Source organism: Haliotis rubra, unplaced genomic scaffold (genome assembly GCF_003918875.1).
Source record: "Haliotis rubra isolate DU_JTF1 unplaced genomic scaffold, ASM391887v1 Scf208, whole genome shotgun sequence".
In the NCBI taxonomy this organism is placed as follows: Eukaryota; Metazoa; Mollusca; class Gastropoda; order Lepetellida; family Haliotidae; genus Haliotis; species Haliotis rubra.
This window is the reverse complement of record NW_025766092.1, coordinates 982,112-1,000,848: the sequence shown is the minus strand read 5'-3', so window position 1 is coordinate 1,000,848 and position 18,737 is coordinate 982,112. Positions and strand designations below refer to the sequence as shown.

The 18,737-nt window shown below is 39.9% G+C and overlaps 1 protein-coding gene across 4 annotated transcripts in view; it reads left to right on the top strand.

The window, feature by feature from the left end:
* The first annotated feature begins 450 nt into the window (after positions 1-450).
* Positions 451-18,737, top strand: part of LOC124276353 — a 35,389-nt gene continuing 17,102 nt past the window's right edge. For 2 of the 4 annotated variants that reach the window (XM_046711997.1, XM_046711998.1), the window contains exons 1-6: positions 451-836; positions 7,669-7,742; positions 15,463-15,740; positions 16,528-16,667; positions 17,150-17,254; positions 18,416-18,538. In XM_046711997.1, the coding sequence (XP_046567953.1) occupies positions 695-836; positions 7,669-7,742; positions 15,463-15,740; positions 16,528-16,667; positions 17,150-17,254; positions 18,416-18,538 (862 nt within the window). In that variant the 5' untranslated portion in view covers positions 451-694. The remainder of the gene's footprint in view (positions 837-7,668; positions 7,743-15,462; positions 15,741-16,527; positions 16,668-17,149; positions 17,255-18,415; positions 18,539-18,737) is intronic. The other 2 variants (XM_046711996.1, XM_046711995.1) reach the window with 2 other exon arrangements.

Genomic DNA, 18,737 nt, shown 5'->3' with positions numbered 1-18,737 from the left:
GTACGTAAGAATAACAGTTTAAATGAAACCACAATACAGTGAAACTTATTTTTTATCTTTTATCTCAGAGTAAGTAGTTCCCAGATAACATTCAGACGTTGGCCCAACGTTGGCAATGTTTGCAAAACCATTGCCAATGTTGGGCCAGCGTCTGAATGCTATCTGGGTTTGTGCACTCGTGTTGGTCTAAGCAGTCTTTCTACTCCGAAATACTGATGGAATAGACCATCGGAGGAACACTGTACTAAGCAAAACCATCCTGCAACTAATAATAACAGTATGCTGTCATGTTTAAACACCCGTTGGGATTCATGAATAATGAATATTATCGACCATAGGCGATTCGTTACATGAATACATCGGGAGACACCTTCCAATGCAACAAAACACCATAGTCTGCCACATACGTCAGCTGCTTGTCAACAACTACGCACGACTTTCTATGTGGGTTGCCACTGAAGAGAGGAATCCGTTCGACCGAAACGAAATTCAACCATTGAGACATCGGGGCGCGGTCTTGCCTGGTAGAACTGGTTTCCTTCAGTCATAACACTACGGGAAGAGCGCTGAGTTAAATGTTCATAAGTATACAGTAGTCGGTAATCTTCGCGAGCTCTCCGGGAAGGACACTGACAGGTCCACGACAGCGATCGGGTTGTCGAAATTATTTTTCTTTCGATAGCCAAACAGAAGAATGTTGATCACATCTGTGATAGTACTTGTAGCACTTCAGGCGTGTAGTGCTCATATTGTTTTAACGTTTCCGCCAGCGAGAAAATATGCCTTGGATTTTCTTGACAACGCCAGAACCATAGCTCCTTGTGGAGTTCCGCGAGGTAAGCTTTCACCTCCATATGCTTTAGTGTTATTGTACGGCATTTATATAAAGCTCCTTCTTTATTCAAAGTTAGGAGCCGTAATATGTATTTAAGCTTCAAAGGTGACTTTTTGTTTTCGTCTTGTTTTTAACTTAAACATATTGGCGTTTGATGTCAATCTTATTCCACATCTTGGATTATTGGTCCAATTCTGCAGTTTTCCGTCATTATGTTACTGCTAATACCGCAAATAAGCACACTCACTCACTCATTCGGAAAACTGAAGTTTATAATTCATGACAGATGAATTGTGAAATCAATTAAATTTGAAAACGTTTAATACCTTACGTATTTCAGTTCAGTGTAGAATGAACGATCCATAAATATATACTCATTTAAAATGTGAAACAGAAACCCGTTGTGTATTGTGGATCCTCAAACATTCAAATATATTCACGTAGCTTATACAATCAGGTAAATTTTCTTATAGAATAGATAGCTATAAAACAGCACCGTTTCAGTATCAGCTTACGAAACAGCTTTTTTACAACATACTTGTGTTGCAAGTCTACATACGTACACACGGAGCATATCGACCGCTGATTAACGTTTGCCTTGGGTTTACCATCATTCAACTGTAAATACACGTAGTCGTGATACCTTCCGCTGGTTGACACATCTCGCCAAGTATTTACAGTGCTCACATTCCCCTGTGATTAGTCGCCATTGCTCCCCACATTCACTACCATTGACTACAACGTATAGACGTACACAATAATAGATACTGCTATTTATCACATTCATACACAAGTTGACTTCGAGCACAACATGGCTGGACTATAACGTGATCTTCATATTGCAAGGGGAATTGTTAAAATAACAGGTTATTGCTATACGATTATAACTGTTCAATCTATCATTAGATTTTAAGGTTACAGTACGAGTTATTGTTTAATGTACACAATAGAGCTGATTATTCAATAAAATTGAAAAGCGAGAAAATCTTATCATATTCATAAGACATATCTACATAATGCTGTGTCGATTTATCACGAATATGTGTGAGACGGACAGACAGACAGACAGACAGATATACGTCCCAGGACGATTTTCCAGAAACCATAACCCCTGCTCTAAATCGTCCCTGGGGTAATTTAGTGGAAGAAAGTGGAATACAATCAAACAACGTTACGTCGTTGTTAAAGGGACCTTCACCAATACTTCCAGTGATCCGATGTTCGACACATCCACAAAATGATGACTAATTAAAGAGTGTCGATGTTGAAGTGACCTTCGCCAATACTTCGAGTTACCCGATGCTCGACACATATAAAACCGATGACTATATAAAGAATAGGGACTACAATTGACTTCGATACAGCCTTTAGTTCGACCCGTGAAAGTTGGACAAAACAGTGTTAAACTGTTATTATTTACTCCAAGGATTATCCATTTGGGGTTTTTCTACAGCTTCCCATCTCTACAAGGTTTGAACATTTCTGGCTGGAGACAGGTAGATGTGTTAATGGCTAGCTCTGATATTTATGTTGCAATTCCTCACAGTCTCCATGTGTGCGAAGGGTGTGAATGTAGATATGCCGGGTTTCGGTGATGTTCAAGTCCGTGAATGCCCATTTTCAGACAGCATCCAACATAAAAAAATATGTTTTGTGTAATGTGCCTTTACAGATATAATCATACTTACCCTTTGCAGATGAAATAGAACATAAGAATCTACATTCTGTGTACATTTTCTAGGACAAATAGCGCACGGCACTCGGTCAATAATTGTCAATATTTGAATATGCTGATCCCCGGTGAGTGGCACAGTTTCTGGACGCTGTTCGGTCAAGGAGAGGGAATATTATTACTGTTTAATTATTGAAACCAGGGAAGACGTAGCAAATAATTCCGTGTGGATTCTCCGCGTCCTGTAGCCTTAATTAACACTCAGATGGTAACAGGGTTGCACTATGTCTTATTCAACCAGAAACCATTTTAATAAGTCTATAAATCCATCAATCATAAACCATTTTCATAAGTCTATAATCCAATGATCATAAACCATTTTCATAAGTCTATAGACCCAATGATTATCAACTATTTTCATAAGTCTTCAACCCCAATGATCATAAACCATTTTCACAGGTCCATAAGTTCATCACCCATACACCATAGGTTTCTAAAACGTAAAGTAATAACATATTTCTGACCAAACGCGTCTATCTTCATTGATATCCTGTCTCCATCAAAATTAATTGCCTATATTTATCTTACTATTGGGTTCAACATTTACGTATAGTGCTGCTTAAATTGATATTAATACTGAGGTACTAAGTGCATGGCATTCACTAAAACAGGATTCTGTTCTTTAAGTTGACGTTGTCGGGTTGTATTATCCGTCATGAGTGTACGTGGAGTGGGCAGATACATGCATGAATACCCTGAAAAAACAGAGTGTATAATGTTTCGTGCATCTAATTGCAAGTGTATTCAGTTCATGATCAACCAATCGCCGAGCATGTCAACCCGGATGCAACAGAAACACTGCGAAAGAAACACATATTCATTTGCACGATACGGAGGGCCTTTAGAACAGAGTTTGAATGGATCTTTTGTGATATATTTAAGAGTTTGTTTTGATAGTGGATATCGTCTTTCAGGGAATATTGTTCTGGAAACTGCATTATAATGGCTGTTTTTGCCAACAATTGTACCCGCAATGCAGACATTACGATCATAGCCGGATGCACAACACAGGATTTCCAACAATAGTTAATATACTGTTGTTATGCAGATTTATCAACTAAAATGTCCGCTCATTGCCCGTCAACAGTATTAATCAATTTGATATGCCTTTGTGTTTCGGATAGACAGTGGGTAGTTTTATGGTTCGAGTCTATTCACATCGAACACCCGTTTTGTCTCTGTGTGGTGCATTGGGTAAAGCCAACCGTTGGTATCCCTGCCGTCATCAGATTGTAATATTGCTATAACGTTGTTAAGCAACTCTCACTCGTTCACCTCACTGGTACAAAAAGTAGGGAATCATATAATAACAAATATATGGTATTAGCAGGTAGTAGAATAAAATATAAGTGTTGATCCCATGCATATTAAGAAAGACCCTTTCTGCCTGTGCCATTCTTGTTTTTGAAACCTTCTAGGAAGGTCAAGTTCTTCCTTTTCTGTCAATCATATTGATTCTGCTTATATGCGACCGGTACTTTACTTCCTTCATTGTTTGTGTATATACTGGCGATGTGGCGTCTAGAGGCTATTGACATGTTGTAAACTGGCAGAAGCCAGGGTGCGATGTCCTATACCTTAAATATTTCGCAGTCTGGTCATTAAAAGCCAACAGTACATAAAATATGCTGACCATCGACCTCGCTAATGGGTCAACCACAAATAGTCAACGGCAACGAGTACTGATCCAAAACCAGGCTCTACAAAATCGGGCAAGCCATACCATTGAAAATATTATCAATTCTAAAGAGCATTCAAACTAAACACAAATATTTTAATAAATGAAATGAATGACGTCGTGTTTCGACCAGAAAGACTCTATTGTCTACCGTTACAAACATACTTCTTTTTCAATAATACAGAATGTAAGTTGGAGGTGGGGTCGTATGGTCAAGTGCAAAACGCCCGAGGTCAAATCGGTATGTGACCGATCGGTGGTCACCATAAGTCCTTTGGGCCCTTGTACCATCACTGTGGAGCTCATTATACAGCACTGTTAATAACACTTCATTTACCCACTCCGGTAACCAAGTGGGACATTACGATTCAATTGTCATTGGTTTCATGGGTGCTAGGGCACGGGAGGCGCCCATTCAGCTGAATCTGATGCTACTACTTACGTAATACATCGCCTCATGTAATTTTACTCACGGAGTTAATAGTATTATAATGAAAGGCTATCTCTCGGTACACAAGTTCAATGTATTGTCTTCGCCTGTTTATCGGTTGTATAAGAGGAACAGCTGAGTGTAGGTACTGGTCTTCTAGGATACCGACAGTTAACAGACACCATCGATCACACAAACATGTGTAAGTTCAAAGAAGAAAGAATGTTTTATGTGCATCTTCAAAGTGATTCGTATACTAATAAGTGTGAATGTCAACCGTAATAACGCAATATTGTCTCACAAAGAGTTATGCCGTATTACATGTAGATATTTGTGAGTGACAGCTTTGAAACATATTTCAGGAACATCACGTTTGTAAACATTTCGGTCGACTATGGTTCAAGAAAGCACATTTTACAATCAGGAAAATGACAAGGTATTCATCTGACCAGTTCGAGTGAGAGAAAAAGAAACTGTAACCAGTATCCAGATTACACCGACATCCAACAATATGTACAAAGTGAGAAACACGACGTCATGGATTAAAAAACAACAGACGAGGGTTGAAATACCCTGGCTTTAACAGCTGAACAACTAAGGTACCTATTCATGTGTTTGTGATTGGGTCAGGATTCACTCACCTTTTCGCACACACCTGTTGTAAGTACACTTTTATGAGTAGTTTATAAACGCATGTTTATGCTGTAGTCCGAATCCTGCAATGGATTATCCCTTTAACAGATTTCATTTCATGACATTGTGATTATAGATAGAAACATAATGATGTTTGTCGGGTCTTTTTCATCTTCATCGATATGTTAACTGTAAACTAGACACGAAACACTTAAACGAAACATATACAATGCACTCCCTCTAAACCGACATCGCTCGGGATTGGTGAAAAATGGTAAACAAAACTTTAGAAACTCAATCCAAAACTAAACCACACACCGACAAAATTAACACAGTGAAATGTATGTTTATATCAGTGTCTCTTTATTAACAAATCTACGACAGATAAATCACCTCCAGCTGTATAATACAAGTTAGTACATTCAGTTTTTAACACAACCCTCGGATTAAGCAACTCTGTGGACGGTGTCCTCTATTACTCCCTTCTGGTTGTGTAGATACAGTTAGTTTCATTTAATCCTTCTTACGTGTGAAACGACAATGTGTATTTGATTAAAAGGGTGATGCTGTTACTCTGTGATCTACATTCATCATGTCGATATGATTCTCCCATGTACCATGTCGCTGATTGACATCTCAGTCTCAATCAAACTTGGAATCTCCTTCCTCGAGGCGATAGGTAATCAGTTATCAATAACATGGCAAGTATGCGAGTATCGCCTCATCACAGATTTGATCACATAACATCTCAATTCAGTGTTATAGTGAACAAGATGCCTCTGGATGCAATCTAACAAGCTATGAAACTGACAGGTCACCAGTTTTACAGGCTGTTAATTGAATGAATTATATGATAGGCATTTCTTAGATGTTGACGGATGACAAAGTAGGTATAACTTATGGATAAAAGTCTGTATTATACTGAAGAGCGGTGTTTATATATAGATCCGTTTGTCGATGTCAAGCAAGCATTGCCGTATAAGGATGTATGTCAAACTTTTGTTATTAAGTGAGTCTTCTATGTAAATATGATTATTCTTTTCATTTCATATACTGGCATCTCATTATCAACATTTTGACATTAAACTTACATGTGTGATATGACCTGGATAACTTTGTACGAACCGTAGTATGTGGTTTGTGTAAACATACAAAATCATTCCGAATCTTAACATAGAAATACATTTGTAACTTTTAGACATACAAGTACATTGTCAAGTCATAAATCAATCAAGTGAGTGAGGTGTCAGACATTTACCACGTTAATGAACCCCACTATAAGCTTGCAAAACCGGGACTCGAACCGACATTCATAGGTTTCTGACATGTTCAAGTGCAGATGGCTGTACATGGTATCCCAGTGTGATCTCCCCAGCATAGTTGTCATCTCACTGAAGTATTGGCCACATTAACAAGGCATATACCATAAATACTGAACTTAATTCCCATACACACTGGCAGAACGAGGTTATGACCGGACGTCAACAGTCAATATGTCACTTAATGGCAGACAATCTATAAACTGTTCTATTAAAGCATATGAATATCATAAACCGCCTTGACCTGTGTCCTGCACGAGTGGCTAAAGGTAATGAATGATGGGGGTCAATAGATCAGCTGCATAGATAATAGCAATAAAGAGGTCTTACTGATCTGAAAAGCCTTTATGGATTCGTGGATTCGAGATGTTTGTGTGTTTCCGTATTAGTTTAAGGTAATGATGATGATGATGATGATGATGATGATGATGATGATGATGATGATGATGATGACGACGACGACGACGACCAATGATGACGGACTGTTGGATGTGAACAGCGTGAACTAAGTCATGTAATCACTGAGCTTTAACAGATTATGAAACGTGGGCCTTTATTTGAAAGCTGACCCACTCGCTTATTAATATGTATGTCAGATGAATATGGACTGACAAGGCTGTGGACAGTTATATGTCAGATGAATATGGACTGACAAGGCTGTGGACAGTTATATGTCAGACGAATATAGACTGACAAGGCTGTGGACAGTTATATGTCAGATGAATATGGACTGACAAGGCTGTGGACAGTTATATGCCTGGTCTTCTGATAAGATTGAAAAGAGAGTAGATTTTAATATTTCAAGACAAATTATTTCTCATCAGTTTTTTAGCCCAAAAAGACCTTTTCAGGAAAATATTGTATTTACGTACCATGTGTAATTCCAAATATAGGGAGAATACCCAGCAATCTGTGTCTCAATGTGTATATGTATATGTACAAACATTTGCTAACATTCCAACAATATATGTTTACACTGATTTAGTATTTAGAGGAAGATACTGTGTCTTATATGTTTTTTTGTGTTTTTTATTTCCTCAGGTCTTGGTCCTGAAACTGAGTTTAAAGCTGGGTCTGTGATAAATGTCACCTGGCATATAGCTTACCCTCATCAGGTGAGTGGATACAACAATCTGACATGCAGGTCCTGGTGCAGCTTGCACGCTGCGTCCACAAACATGCATACAACAATCTTACATACAGTTTTTAGTGCAGCTTGAACACTGCCTTCACTGACATGTTTTCTGTGAGAATGATAATGTTGTTGAATTAGTTGAAGTAAACATCAGCTAGTATTGATTCTAACCTATCAAATTGAAAAATGCATGTTGGAAATGTAAGTCAAGACCAGGGAATAATCAGTAATCAGTCTCGATTGGTCGTGAAAGGCAAAAAATGGATCACTGACAATCAGTCAGGCGCAACGAAAACATTTGTGTTTCTGGCCTCACACCGTAACACACACACAGAGAGAGAGAGAGAGAGAGAGAGAGAGAGAGAGAGAGAGAGAGAGAGAGAGAGAGAGAGAGAGAGAGAGAGAGAGAGAGAGAGAGAGAGAGAGAGAGAGAGAGAGAGAGAGAGAGAGAGAGAGAGAGACCCTTTCAATCGAGACTGGTTATTCTGTGTCATTGACGTTATGTACCTATACTGTGCTAATCACTTGGTAATGATACATACGTCAGTGTAACATCTACTAGGCAGATATATAGCTGGAATACTGCTGAGCGCGGTGTTAAACCACAATCTAGGCAGATGCTGTTCTCTGTTGCCTTCAGCACATCTTTCTGGACTTATGAGCATATGAAATTCTGAATTACTTATTTCTGGTCTTTATACTTATAATGGGTAATCGAGAAGACCTCTACAGTTTGAACTGATATTTAGTACAGTTATTCGGGGAAAATACATAGTTTGAGATCCAGTGCACCCTGTAAACATGAACGAGAAACCCGCTTTGCCAATATTCCAGGATTGTCACGGCGTGGGACACCAGAAATGTCCACCCTCATTGTATTGTCGGAAATCGAACCAGGATTTCAGTGTAACGAGCAAAATGAACCACTACCCTACCGATCGAAACATGAACGAACATAAATTATAGATGACAGGGTGGAAGGGCATTTAGAATAATATGAAGATATCAACAATAAAATATAGATTATGGTATTATATGACCTTTTCAGACACATTGTCGTCTCATGTCAAGATGTAATGTATATAACATGGTGACTTGTATCCTTTTGCCATATCAGATTGATGTCCATTCTTCTGTGTTTACCATCACGATTACTTTGACCGAGAGTCAGCCTATAGCACGTTGTATCAAAATAACAGTTATTTTGTGTAAGGATTTATGTCCAAGAATATGTTTCGATTATCAGAGGTATTTCAACGGGGCTTTAGAAGCATATTTGCTTCACAATAACCTTGAGCAAATAGTGAATCATAAGGAATCTCCTTTTAATGTTTGATAAGGACTGTACGGATTCACTCGGGTGACACGATAGTGACATATACCACAACCAAACCGTGTCGACTACTTTGTACAAAACATTGATTTGTCGTTATGACTAGACACATTCTATATAAAGAACGAAACCTGTTCAGTGACAATGAAAGGATTGTTCCCTTCCGTCACGATACATGTAGATGTTACGTGTTGACATGGTTGTATACTGCACTGTGTCATAATGGGGTTGTGATAAGGGGAAAAGAAAATAATGTTTAGTGCATTGTCACATGTTATACAAATTCATGGTACAACACGTGCATAGGACAATCAAATATAAATCCGGCCATCCGGCTTACTGCATTACATACCATGTAATATAAAATCATAAATCTGAATAAGAGGTGAGGTGGGGTGAAATTGGGTTTAACGTCGTGCTTGAGAATATTTCGCTCATATGACGACGTGCATGCGTGTGTGTGTATATGTGCGGCTGCTTGTACTAGCCCAGATTTAAGCTGGTTTTATAGTGCTAGCCCACTGAGATACCATGCCGCAGTGAAGCATGAATACCCCACTCAGACACATTATACTGACTCCGAGCCGACCAGACCTTGTTGTATCCATTAACGCCAGGCAGGGACCAACAAGTACCATACTTTAACGTCTTTTGGTATGACGCGGTCGGGGATCGAACCCACGACCTTCCGCTCTCCGGGCGGACGCTCTAACCACTACACCGCGGAGGCGGTCCTGAATAAGACGACGTAAGACATACACCTGCACAGATCAAATAAATCTATCCAGACAAATCGTTTTTATCTAAACACACGTAAAATATAATATGCAGGAACTAATATTAAGCACTATTATTAGTTATGAGAGATGGTGATATCAAAAGTAATAGTATCACAAAGCATATCCACGATGCAATGTGTCTAACCGACTTTACTATGTGTCGTTTTGACGTATTGTTCTAACGTGACATCATCATGAAATGTTATTTTAATGTCCGCCTCTCATATATATAACACAACATCGTTCAGTTATGGCTATCACTAGCAGCCCGGGTAATTCCACGCTCATTAGTAGCATGTCACCACGATCTGTTAAATTGTATGTCAAACCCTCGTCCCGTCTCGTATCGATGTACCCGTAAAGTGCTCCCGACTTGTATCTATTTATATCGCGTCACGTTTCTGTTTAGACCCCAAGTAACCACGCTGTTCTCGCTCCAGTGAATTCATTCGTAACTATTCGTCTCTATCCATGACCTACAAGAAGGATTGCCGGAATGACACAAGTTGTTACGAATGCAGTGAATTGTTTAACTGTATTGAAATGCTTTCATGTCAGTGTCTCTGGGCTATTACGGATTTACAGTCGGATCTCTACAATAACCATACATACATACATACATACATACATACATACATACATACATACATACATACATACATACATACATACATACATACATACATACATACATACATACATACATACATACATACATACATACATACATACATACATACATACATACATACATACATACATACATACATACATACATACATACATACATACATACATACATACATACATACATACATACATACATACATACATACATACATACATACATACATACATACATACATACATACATACATACATACATACATACATACATACATACATACATACATACATACATACATATATACATACATACATACATACATACATACATACATACATACATACATACATACATACATACATACATACATACATACATACATACATACATACATACATACATACATACATACATACATACATACATACATACATACATACATACATACATACATTTGTATAGCGCCGATACCCAGCTCAGCTCAGCTGCTCAAAGGCGCTTTGTGTTTCCCTCGTTCACTGGATGTCAATCTCAACGGCACATCGTATTGTCAATCTCAACTCTCTGGGGATCATACTATCTTAATATCATTAAGACATCGTAATCTGAATTACAAATCCCTTAACACCACATGAAATCATTGTATTACCCAATTTTTCTAACGTTAGTAAATAAACGTGTCATCCGGCGGCCATATGAACAACGTTTGAAATCTACGTATAATCTGGCTGTCAGACTTACACACGTTAAATGGGTGTTAAAATAAACGAACACTCAACTCTGCCTTTACATGCATTTCACAGGTGTGTAAATCTGGCCATTGTTTTCATGTGTTTTCTAGCATGTGTAACATATGTAAATGCTGTGATTGTAGGACATGCATTTCAATACCTTTGAAATCTCGTATGACCAGGGTTAGGTTTGTCATATATTTAGTACATGCGTAAATGGTTGGTAATGGGTAAATTGAGTGTTACAAGATTGACCCTACTTTAACAAGTATTTCAATGGTTCTGTAATATAACTGTCCCACAGGGTTCGTTATCGCGTCCGACCACGCCATAATGTACTGAGATAATTAGAAACAGTGAAGTGATACCCATGACTGAGCACCACTATTAACGTGCGTGTCTCTCTTGACATACACATGATGTATGTTTGAAGGGTTCAAATATCGGGTCTATGTAAGTTAGGGAGTGTGTGTGCATGTGTGTGAGAGGGAGAGGGTGTGGGATGGGGTAGGCTTAGGGTAGGGTGGTGGCGGTCGGCCGGTGTTGGGGTACTGATAAGGCATTCTGATCAGTAGGTAATATCGTTTATACTTGTTGTAATGGAAACTACATTACAGTTTAAATAACTCACCTTAGGTACACTTCTTATATATGCCTAACTTTAGGTCCCTAATTTTAGTGCTCACTTGTATGAGATCCAACTCGGCCCGGTTTTCAAAACTCGGTTATCTTTTAACCAGCCGTTAAGTACATTTAACCGACTGTTACCTAATAAGAGAGGGTTATCTTGTTGTTCAAAACTCTGTTAACTTTTAACAGGCTGTTAACGTGACGTTAAGTTAACACACCTAAGGACCGCCGCTAACTTTTCAACAGTGTGGTTAACTCGCAAATGGCGTTCATGGCTAACACTGCTTTCATGATGCCAGTTCAGCAAAGAAAGGATAGGGTGTATCGTGGACTGGACTTCGATATTGGAAATTATTCTGACGAAGAGTTACATACGAAACTGTAACTATGCACATCATAGGAATTAAAATACATGATGTACAAGTACATTATGCCTACGTTTCATCTTTTAACACTTGTGGAAAGGTTTATATATGCTTTACTACACTAAATGTGTGAATTTCTTCTGTAAATATTATTCAAACAAACACTTTCAAAGAATAAAACACGTACACCCTATACCCACGTATGATATGATATTGAACAAGGCTAAATGAAGATAATTAAATTAGTTTCATGAAAAAATATCCGAACGATTACATTATGATACTGAAAGTGTAATCGGCGGGATATGGTGATTGTGTATACTCTCATTCTACCGACCTTCACCTCAGAGAAATTGCCAAATACATTCCCATTTTAAGGCTGTTACTCTGTGTGTTTGATCAATGACGTTGGCAATGGCGCCGTAAATCGCTTGGACACTACAAAAAAGGTTAATTTCGGTTGGCCCCGATTCTGTTGCTAGGTTGGCCAGCACCATGCCCTTACTCATGGGTTTCAGCAAAGGTAAACGTCTGAGTCAGTGATGACACCCGGTGTTAGAGAAACCATATGTCCTTCCTACAGCACCCGCCACTCAGTACACACTGCGCACCACAATGTTCAAGTCATTAATGATCTAAACCGTACTGAACAAATTAGCATTCGAGTCTGTTTCTCTGACTTAACCCATGTGAAGACTAATAAAGAACTTCTCTAATATTATACGTACAGTCCGTATGTCTCCGAATGAGAACGATAAATTGCACAATAGGTCAAAATCGGGATAGTTCATTAAATGTCAATACGGTACAATCGGTATTGGTCTCATTTGTAGTAACCGAACGTTGCCTCAGCTTCAATAGCATTAAATGCACGTTCAGAAAAGCCAGTTAATTCCCAGCTCAGAATTAGCAGCAAGTAACAGTGTAACATCTTCGAATCCTGACGATTTAATGATGGAGCAGCTCTTCACACAAGTACGAAGCAGCTAATGGTGCCTAGTGGTTCGCTCGTCACGCTGAGGACCCGGGTTCGATTCCCCACATGGGTACAATGTGTGAAGCATCTTTCTGGTGTCCCCCGCCGTGATATTGCTGGAATATTGCTGAAAAGTTTGGTACGACATTCTTGCAGCTTCCCAAGACACCGTACACTTAAGCATGATATATAATTGAAGCCTGTGCCGAGGAGTCTCACATGGTATTCAAACCAAAGGTGTCATTACACCCTGTCAGTATCGCCATAAGACATGTATTGTACTTTTATTGTATTGTATTGTATTGTTCGGAGTTCCCATGAGTTCAGTTTTTTATGTGTATAATTATCTTTGACAGTCTACACTTAGAGTAAAATGTATTCACACAGCAGGGTCTGGGTATGTACATGTATCATTATCGTTTTGATATTCATAATTCATACCAGCCCTACGCCCGAATGACTCAGAGGGCAACTCAGTAGCAACTCATAGCAGCCTCAGTCTCTCACTAGTTCATGATGTGTGATTAGTCCATTTATAAATCATTACAAGCTTTCAGGCAAACAGCACCGAATTTGTTCCAGCTATAAAGCGTATTATACTCACTTCAGAGTACAATACTTCCTTGGCATTGCGGAAAGTGAGGCGCCTGGTCGTTGTTGAACGATTGTTTTACATGAATAGCGTATATATACTGGAAATTACTCGATACAGCTATGAAGTTTTAAAGACCAGAGTTTACTCTTCCATTAGCGCCTGGTCGTTGTTGAACACTAGCGCTTACTCACAACTTTTACCACCTGACCCTGACCGGAACGCGCTCAATCATTGACAATCTTTAAATACCGCCTAAAGACATAACCCTTACAGATTGAATTACAATGAAGGAATAGCACCTGTACTGCAGTGTATTTTAATTTTGTGTAGCGCAAGCTCTCGTCATTGTCAATTGAAATTTACATCGTCTCCCATATCTGCACGTGGACCACGCTTTGCAGTGGTAGTCTCTTTATAGGAGATATCGTCCTTGCGCCTTCCTTCAGACTGTCGCATGTTTTGCACGGGTAATCTGCCGTGCCGTAAATGTCGATGAAACTTATGACACATTCGGCAATGTATCCCTGGGCCGTCGGTGATAAAAAGAAGTCCCTATTTCGTTAAATCTGTCCAAACTTTGGGTTTTGAATGTAAGTATTATCTATGATGACTGGTACGTTGTTGGAAGACTGTTGGTGTGACGTTTCGCGTGTTCTGCCTGGAGTTGAGGGTCAGTTTGTTTGGCACTCTTTTTCTTTCATTTGGGGCACGTCTCAAACAGTTTTTTTCCCTTTTAGCTCCCATACGTTTTATCCACATGGATAATGTTGAACAGATGTTTTGATCAGTAAATTTTATGGCGCTCTTCAAAGTTTGAAAGCCGTAGCGCTTGCAGGGTCTTTTGACATAGGACCAAGAACAGAAAATGTTCAACAACCAAAGGCAACTTCAGAACAAGCGTTTAAAGTGTTGTATGTGGTAAGTTTCGTTTGGCACAAAATAGCAAAGTAGCCCGTGAAAGTTTTTGAAGACAACTTTTGCCCAAAAGTAGCGTCCAATATGGCGGCCATCATATAAACATAGGCACATTTGACGATGCTACTGTGTAGGTAGTTGCATAGACACAAAGTATGCAACGTTTGAAAGCCGTAGCCCTTGTAGTTTTAGTGCAGCACATTTTGGGAGGTATGCAGTCAGGATTTTGCTGAAAAACATCAACAAAACTTCAATCCCAAATAGCGTCCAAACGGTGCATTTTAGCGACTTGAGCCGTCCAGGTGAAATTGTAGGCATTTTGATTGCGCATCTGCTCAAGAACTTTGGCACACATTGGAGCATTAGTTTTGGAGATATTTGAATTTGAAATTGAAATTTTGAATTAATTTTGAATTATCTGCCCTTTGCTATTGGGCCTACAGCCTAGAGATTTTAAAGCGCGATATCTACACCTCGGTGGGCATCTGGGTGATTTTTGTCAAGGCATTCTGTCCAACGGTGCTCTCTGTAGCTCTGGTACAAAATACGGCGGAAGAATAAATAATAATAATAATAATAATAATAAAAACACGAACGATTACAATAGGTCTCCCCTGCCTAAAGGCAAAGGAGCCCTAATGATTTACTGAGGTCTTCTTCGATATTGTGGAAACGCTTCCCCGGTAAGGGTTTTAAGTTGTTTTGATCGAGTTAGTGTTAAATAATAATTACAATGTTAACTTTTCAGGGAGGGTTTTACCTTCAAATCCTGGACAGTAATGACCGGGAAGTAATACGCTACCAGGATAATTCCGTCAATGTCACTGTCCTAGCCGGTGGATCGCAAACGGGTGCATCAGCGGAACCGGAAACAGCCGCAGAGCCGGAATCAACGGCGAAACCAGAGAGTACACCGGAGCCAGAGAGTACACCGGAGCCAGAGAGTACGGCAGAACCAGGGAATACAACAGGATCCCGAAACAATGGTGGAACCCCAATTGTACTTTTGGGCTACAACGATACAACGTACGTCTTCAACTGGAGAACTTTCAATGTTGTAGATAAATATGACTGGTTTTGTATTATAGGATTCCTATCCTGTTATCTCAGTACTGATAGGCCCACTGGTCATATTTTACAAAGAATCTTTGTCGACATGACACATACGTTGATTTGTCTATCATCCCATTCCTATTTGTAAGAGTCTAGTGGTGTGGATTTGATGATGTCGATGCGTGTCAACCGTTACGATACGGGTTAGAATTGATCTTCAGTAACCCTTGCTTGTGGTAAGATGCGACTGGCGGGATCGGGTGGTCAGGCTGGCCGACTTGGTTGACACATATCATCGTATCCCGATTGCGTAGATCGATGCTCATGCTGTTCATCAGTGGATTGTCTGGTCCATACTCGATTATTTATTGCCGCCGCCATATAGATGGAATATTGCTGAGTGCGGCGTAAAACTAAACTCACACACTCATTGAAGGCAACAAGTGGAAGACTCGTTGCACATAAACAGTTAGAATACCACCGCTTTGTATAGAATGTTCCATCCTTGGGTCCCCTTCCATGATAACGTTTATGAAGTGTCATAAACACTAGTGTCGAAGATCTTATTAGCCACACTCAACCGGTTATTGCTTCGAATCCCAGACAGACCACACATTTATTTTTGTTTTCTCAATACAATACCCACCCTAAAACCAAGGCTTTCCTGTCACATCCAGCTGGTATTGCATGGTATGACTGAAATACTGTTTGAAGCGAAGTCCATCAGTTGCTCGATGTAATGTTTCGTTGTACTTTTCAGAACCCTGCACTACACAATCACCCTTCCCGACGTCGAGTGTAATGGGTGTACCCTCCGACTGATCAGACAAGCCCAGGAGTGGGGAGTGTGTACCAACCAGTACCTCTTCTGGAGCTGTGCGGACATCAAAATCATTAAAGGTACATCGATATGTCGTGGAGGCGTTATCTGCTATTGCATAAATAACATTATCAGCAGGAGTTCTTACACTAATTTGGCCAAACACAGACATACCTGATTATATGATTTGGTGTAGTAGTGGCCCAATGGGCAGATGACTCCACACCAGTGCTTTTACAGAGTAGCCTCGTGCCAGGAAATAATAATCACTGGTGATTGGTTTCGGTAAAGACTTAGTGGATTCCTCTACAACTGTCTGAGCATTCCTGAGATGATACGCCACGATGCAAATGAAATAAATTTAAAAGCCTCGTAGAACTCATTAACTCTGTCAAAGCAGAGACTCCTTTTCTAAAGCGAATTTGAAAGATAATGTCGCAGATGTGTTAATGTTCCAACAATTATTCAGGGTACAAGTTCGTGGTGTGGAGGAAGCAATGTGTTAGGGATTAATAAATACTGCATTTATTTGCCATCACGTCATATTTACCTCTCCACGTAGGCGATGTCGCTGACCCCAAGAGTCTTTGTTCTGGGCAAGGAAGATGGCAGGATGACCGCTGTTACTGCAACTATTTGTACAGAGGAGACCGATGTCAATATAAAGGTACACCTATATGACCATGACCCTACCTAGTAGTTGAACTAATGCAAAAGGATATTTGTTTTATAAAACGAAATTTATAAAGTCAAACAAAACGGCGACAGTGTCAGGTCAGCTTGTTCACAATCAAATTTACCAGGCGTATGGCTACGACCTGCAAATATTTAACTGGCGCTTCCAAAGCCTTTTCTACAATGAACACAATTCATTTTATTCATGCGCTTAACATAAGCCGTGAAACACCAAAAGGTGAACTCCCCGTATATATTCATTGTTGTACTTGCCTACATGTCGTTTGGACATACTGTGAAAGCCGTCTGCATAAACGAGGAACACCCTCACATCAAGGGGCGTTTCAAAAGCTATGTTAGTGGTAAGACGATCACATACTCTAATATAGACAGTGGCTGCCACTATATTCACTTTGTGGAGCGAGGCCAGAAAGGATAGTGGAGCATAGCTGTACTTAGAAACACCCAATCTAAGTACAACTGTTCTAAGGAAAACCTTTATCAGAACCACCGTTCAACCGCCCTCACCCCAACCCCACCACCCCCGACCAGCCACCATCGTCGACCCCATTGGCGGAACCAAGGTGGGGTTTAGACTGACTGACTGAGTTTGGTTTTACGCCGCTTTTAGCAATATTCCAGCAATATCACGGCGGGGGACACCAGAAATGGGCTTCACTCATTGTACCCATGTGGGAATTAGAACCCTGGTCTTCGGCAAGGACGAGCCAACGCTTTAACCATGAAAATACAAGATTAATATAACCCCACCGCCCCCAGGTCTCTCTCTCTCTCTCTCTTTAGAGGGTTCGATCTCTCTCTCTCTCTCTCTCTCTCTCTCTCTCACACACACACACTCACACACACACACACACACACACACCATTTCCTTTTGAAAATGAATAAAGATCACATTGAGGTTAATGTTTTGCATTGGCGCAGGCAAGGGGGGAGGGTTTCGGGGGGATTGAACACCCCTACCCCCTTTGACAATTCCTGGATCCGCCTATGAACACCACCCTCGCAAACACCACCTCCCCAAAATGATCATCCTCATCAAGTCTTCAGTATTTACCACCCTCTTGGAACCGTTACCTTCGTAGTTCCATGATCTGATCTGATGTATGACTATCTAACAACTGTGCATCCCCAGATGACTGTGAGTCTGGTTCTGACTGTGGCGGACATGGCATGTGCGAGGACACCCAGGCGACGTCCTACCCTCGGTTCCAGTGCTACTGTGACATAGGATGGTTCGGCAAGAACTGTCAGAAAGGTAAGTCACAACGCCATCTGAGAGCTTAGGGATATTATGTAATCAGACCACACTATGACACTTATGCATTTACGAAAGTGAACCTAAAGCTTACGAAACTGTTTGATTGGTGGGAAAGATTATTTTATACGCGATTCTGAATCTACTCTTTAATACTGAAAATGGCATATGTTGGTATATATCACCGATCAATTCATAT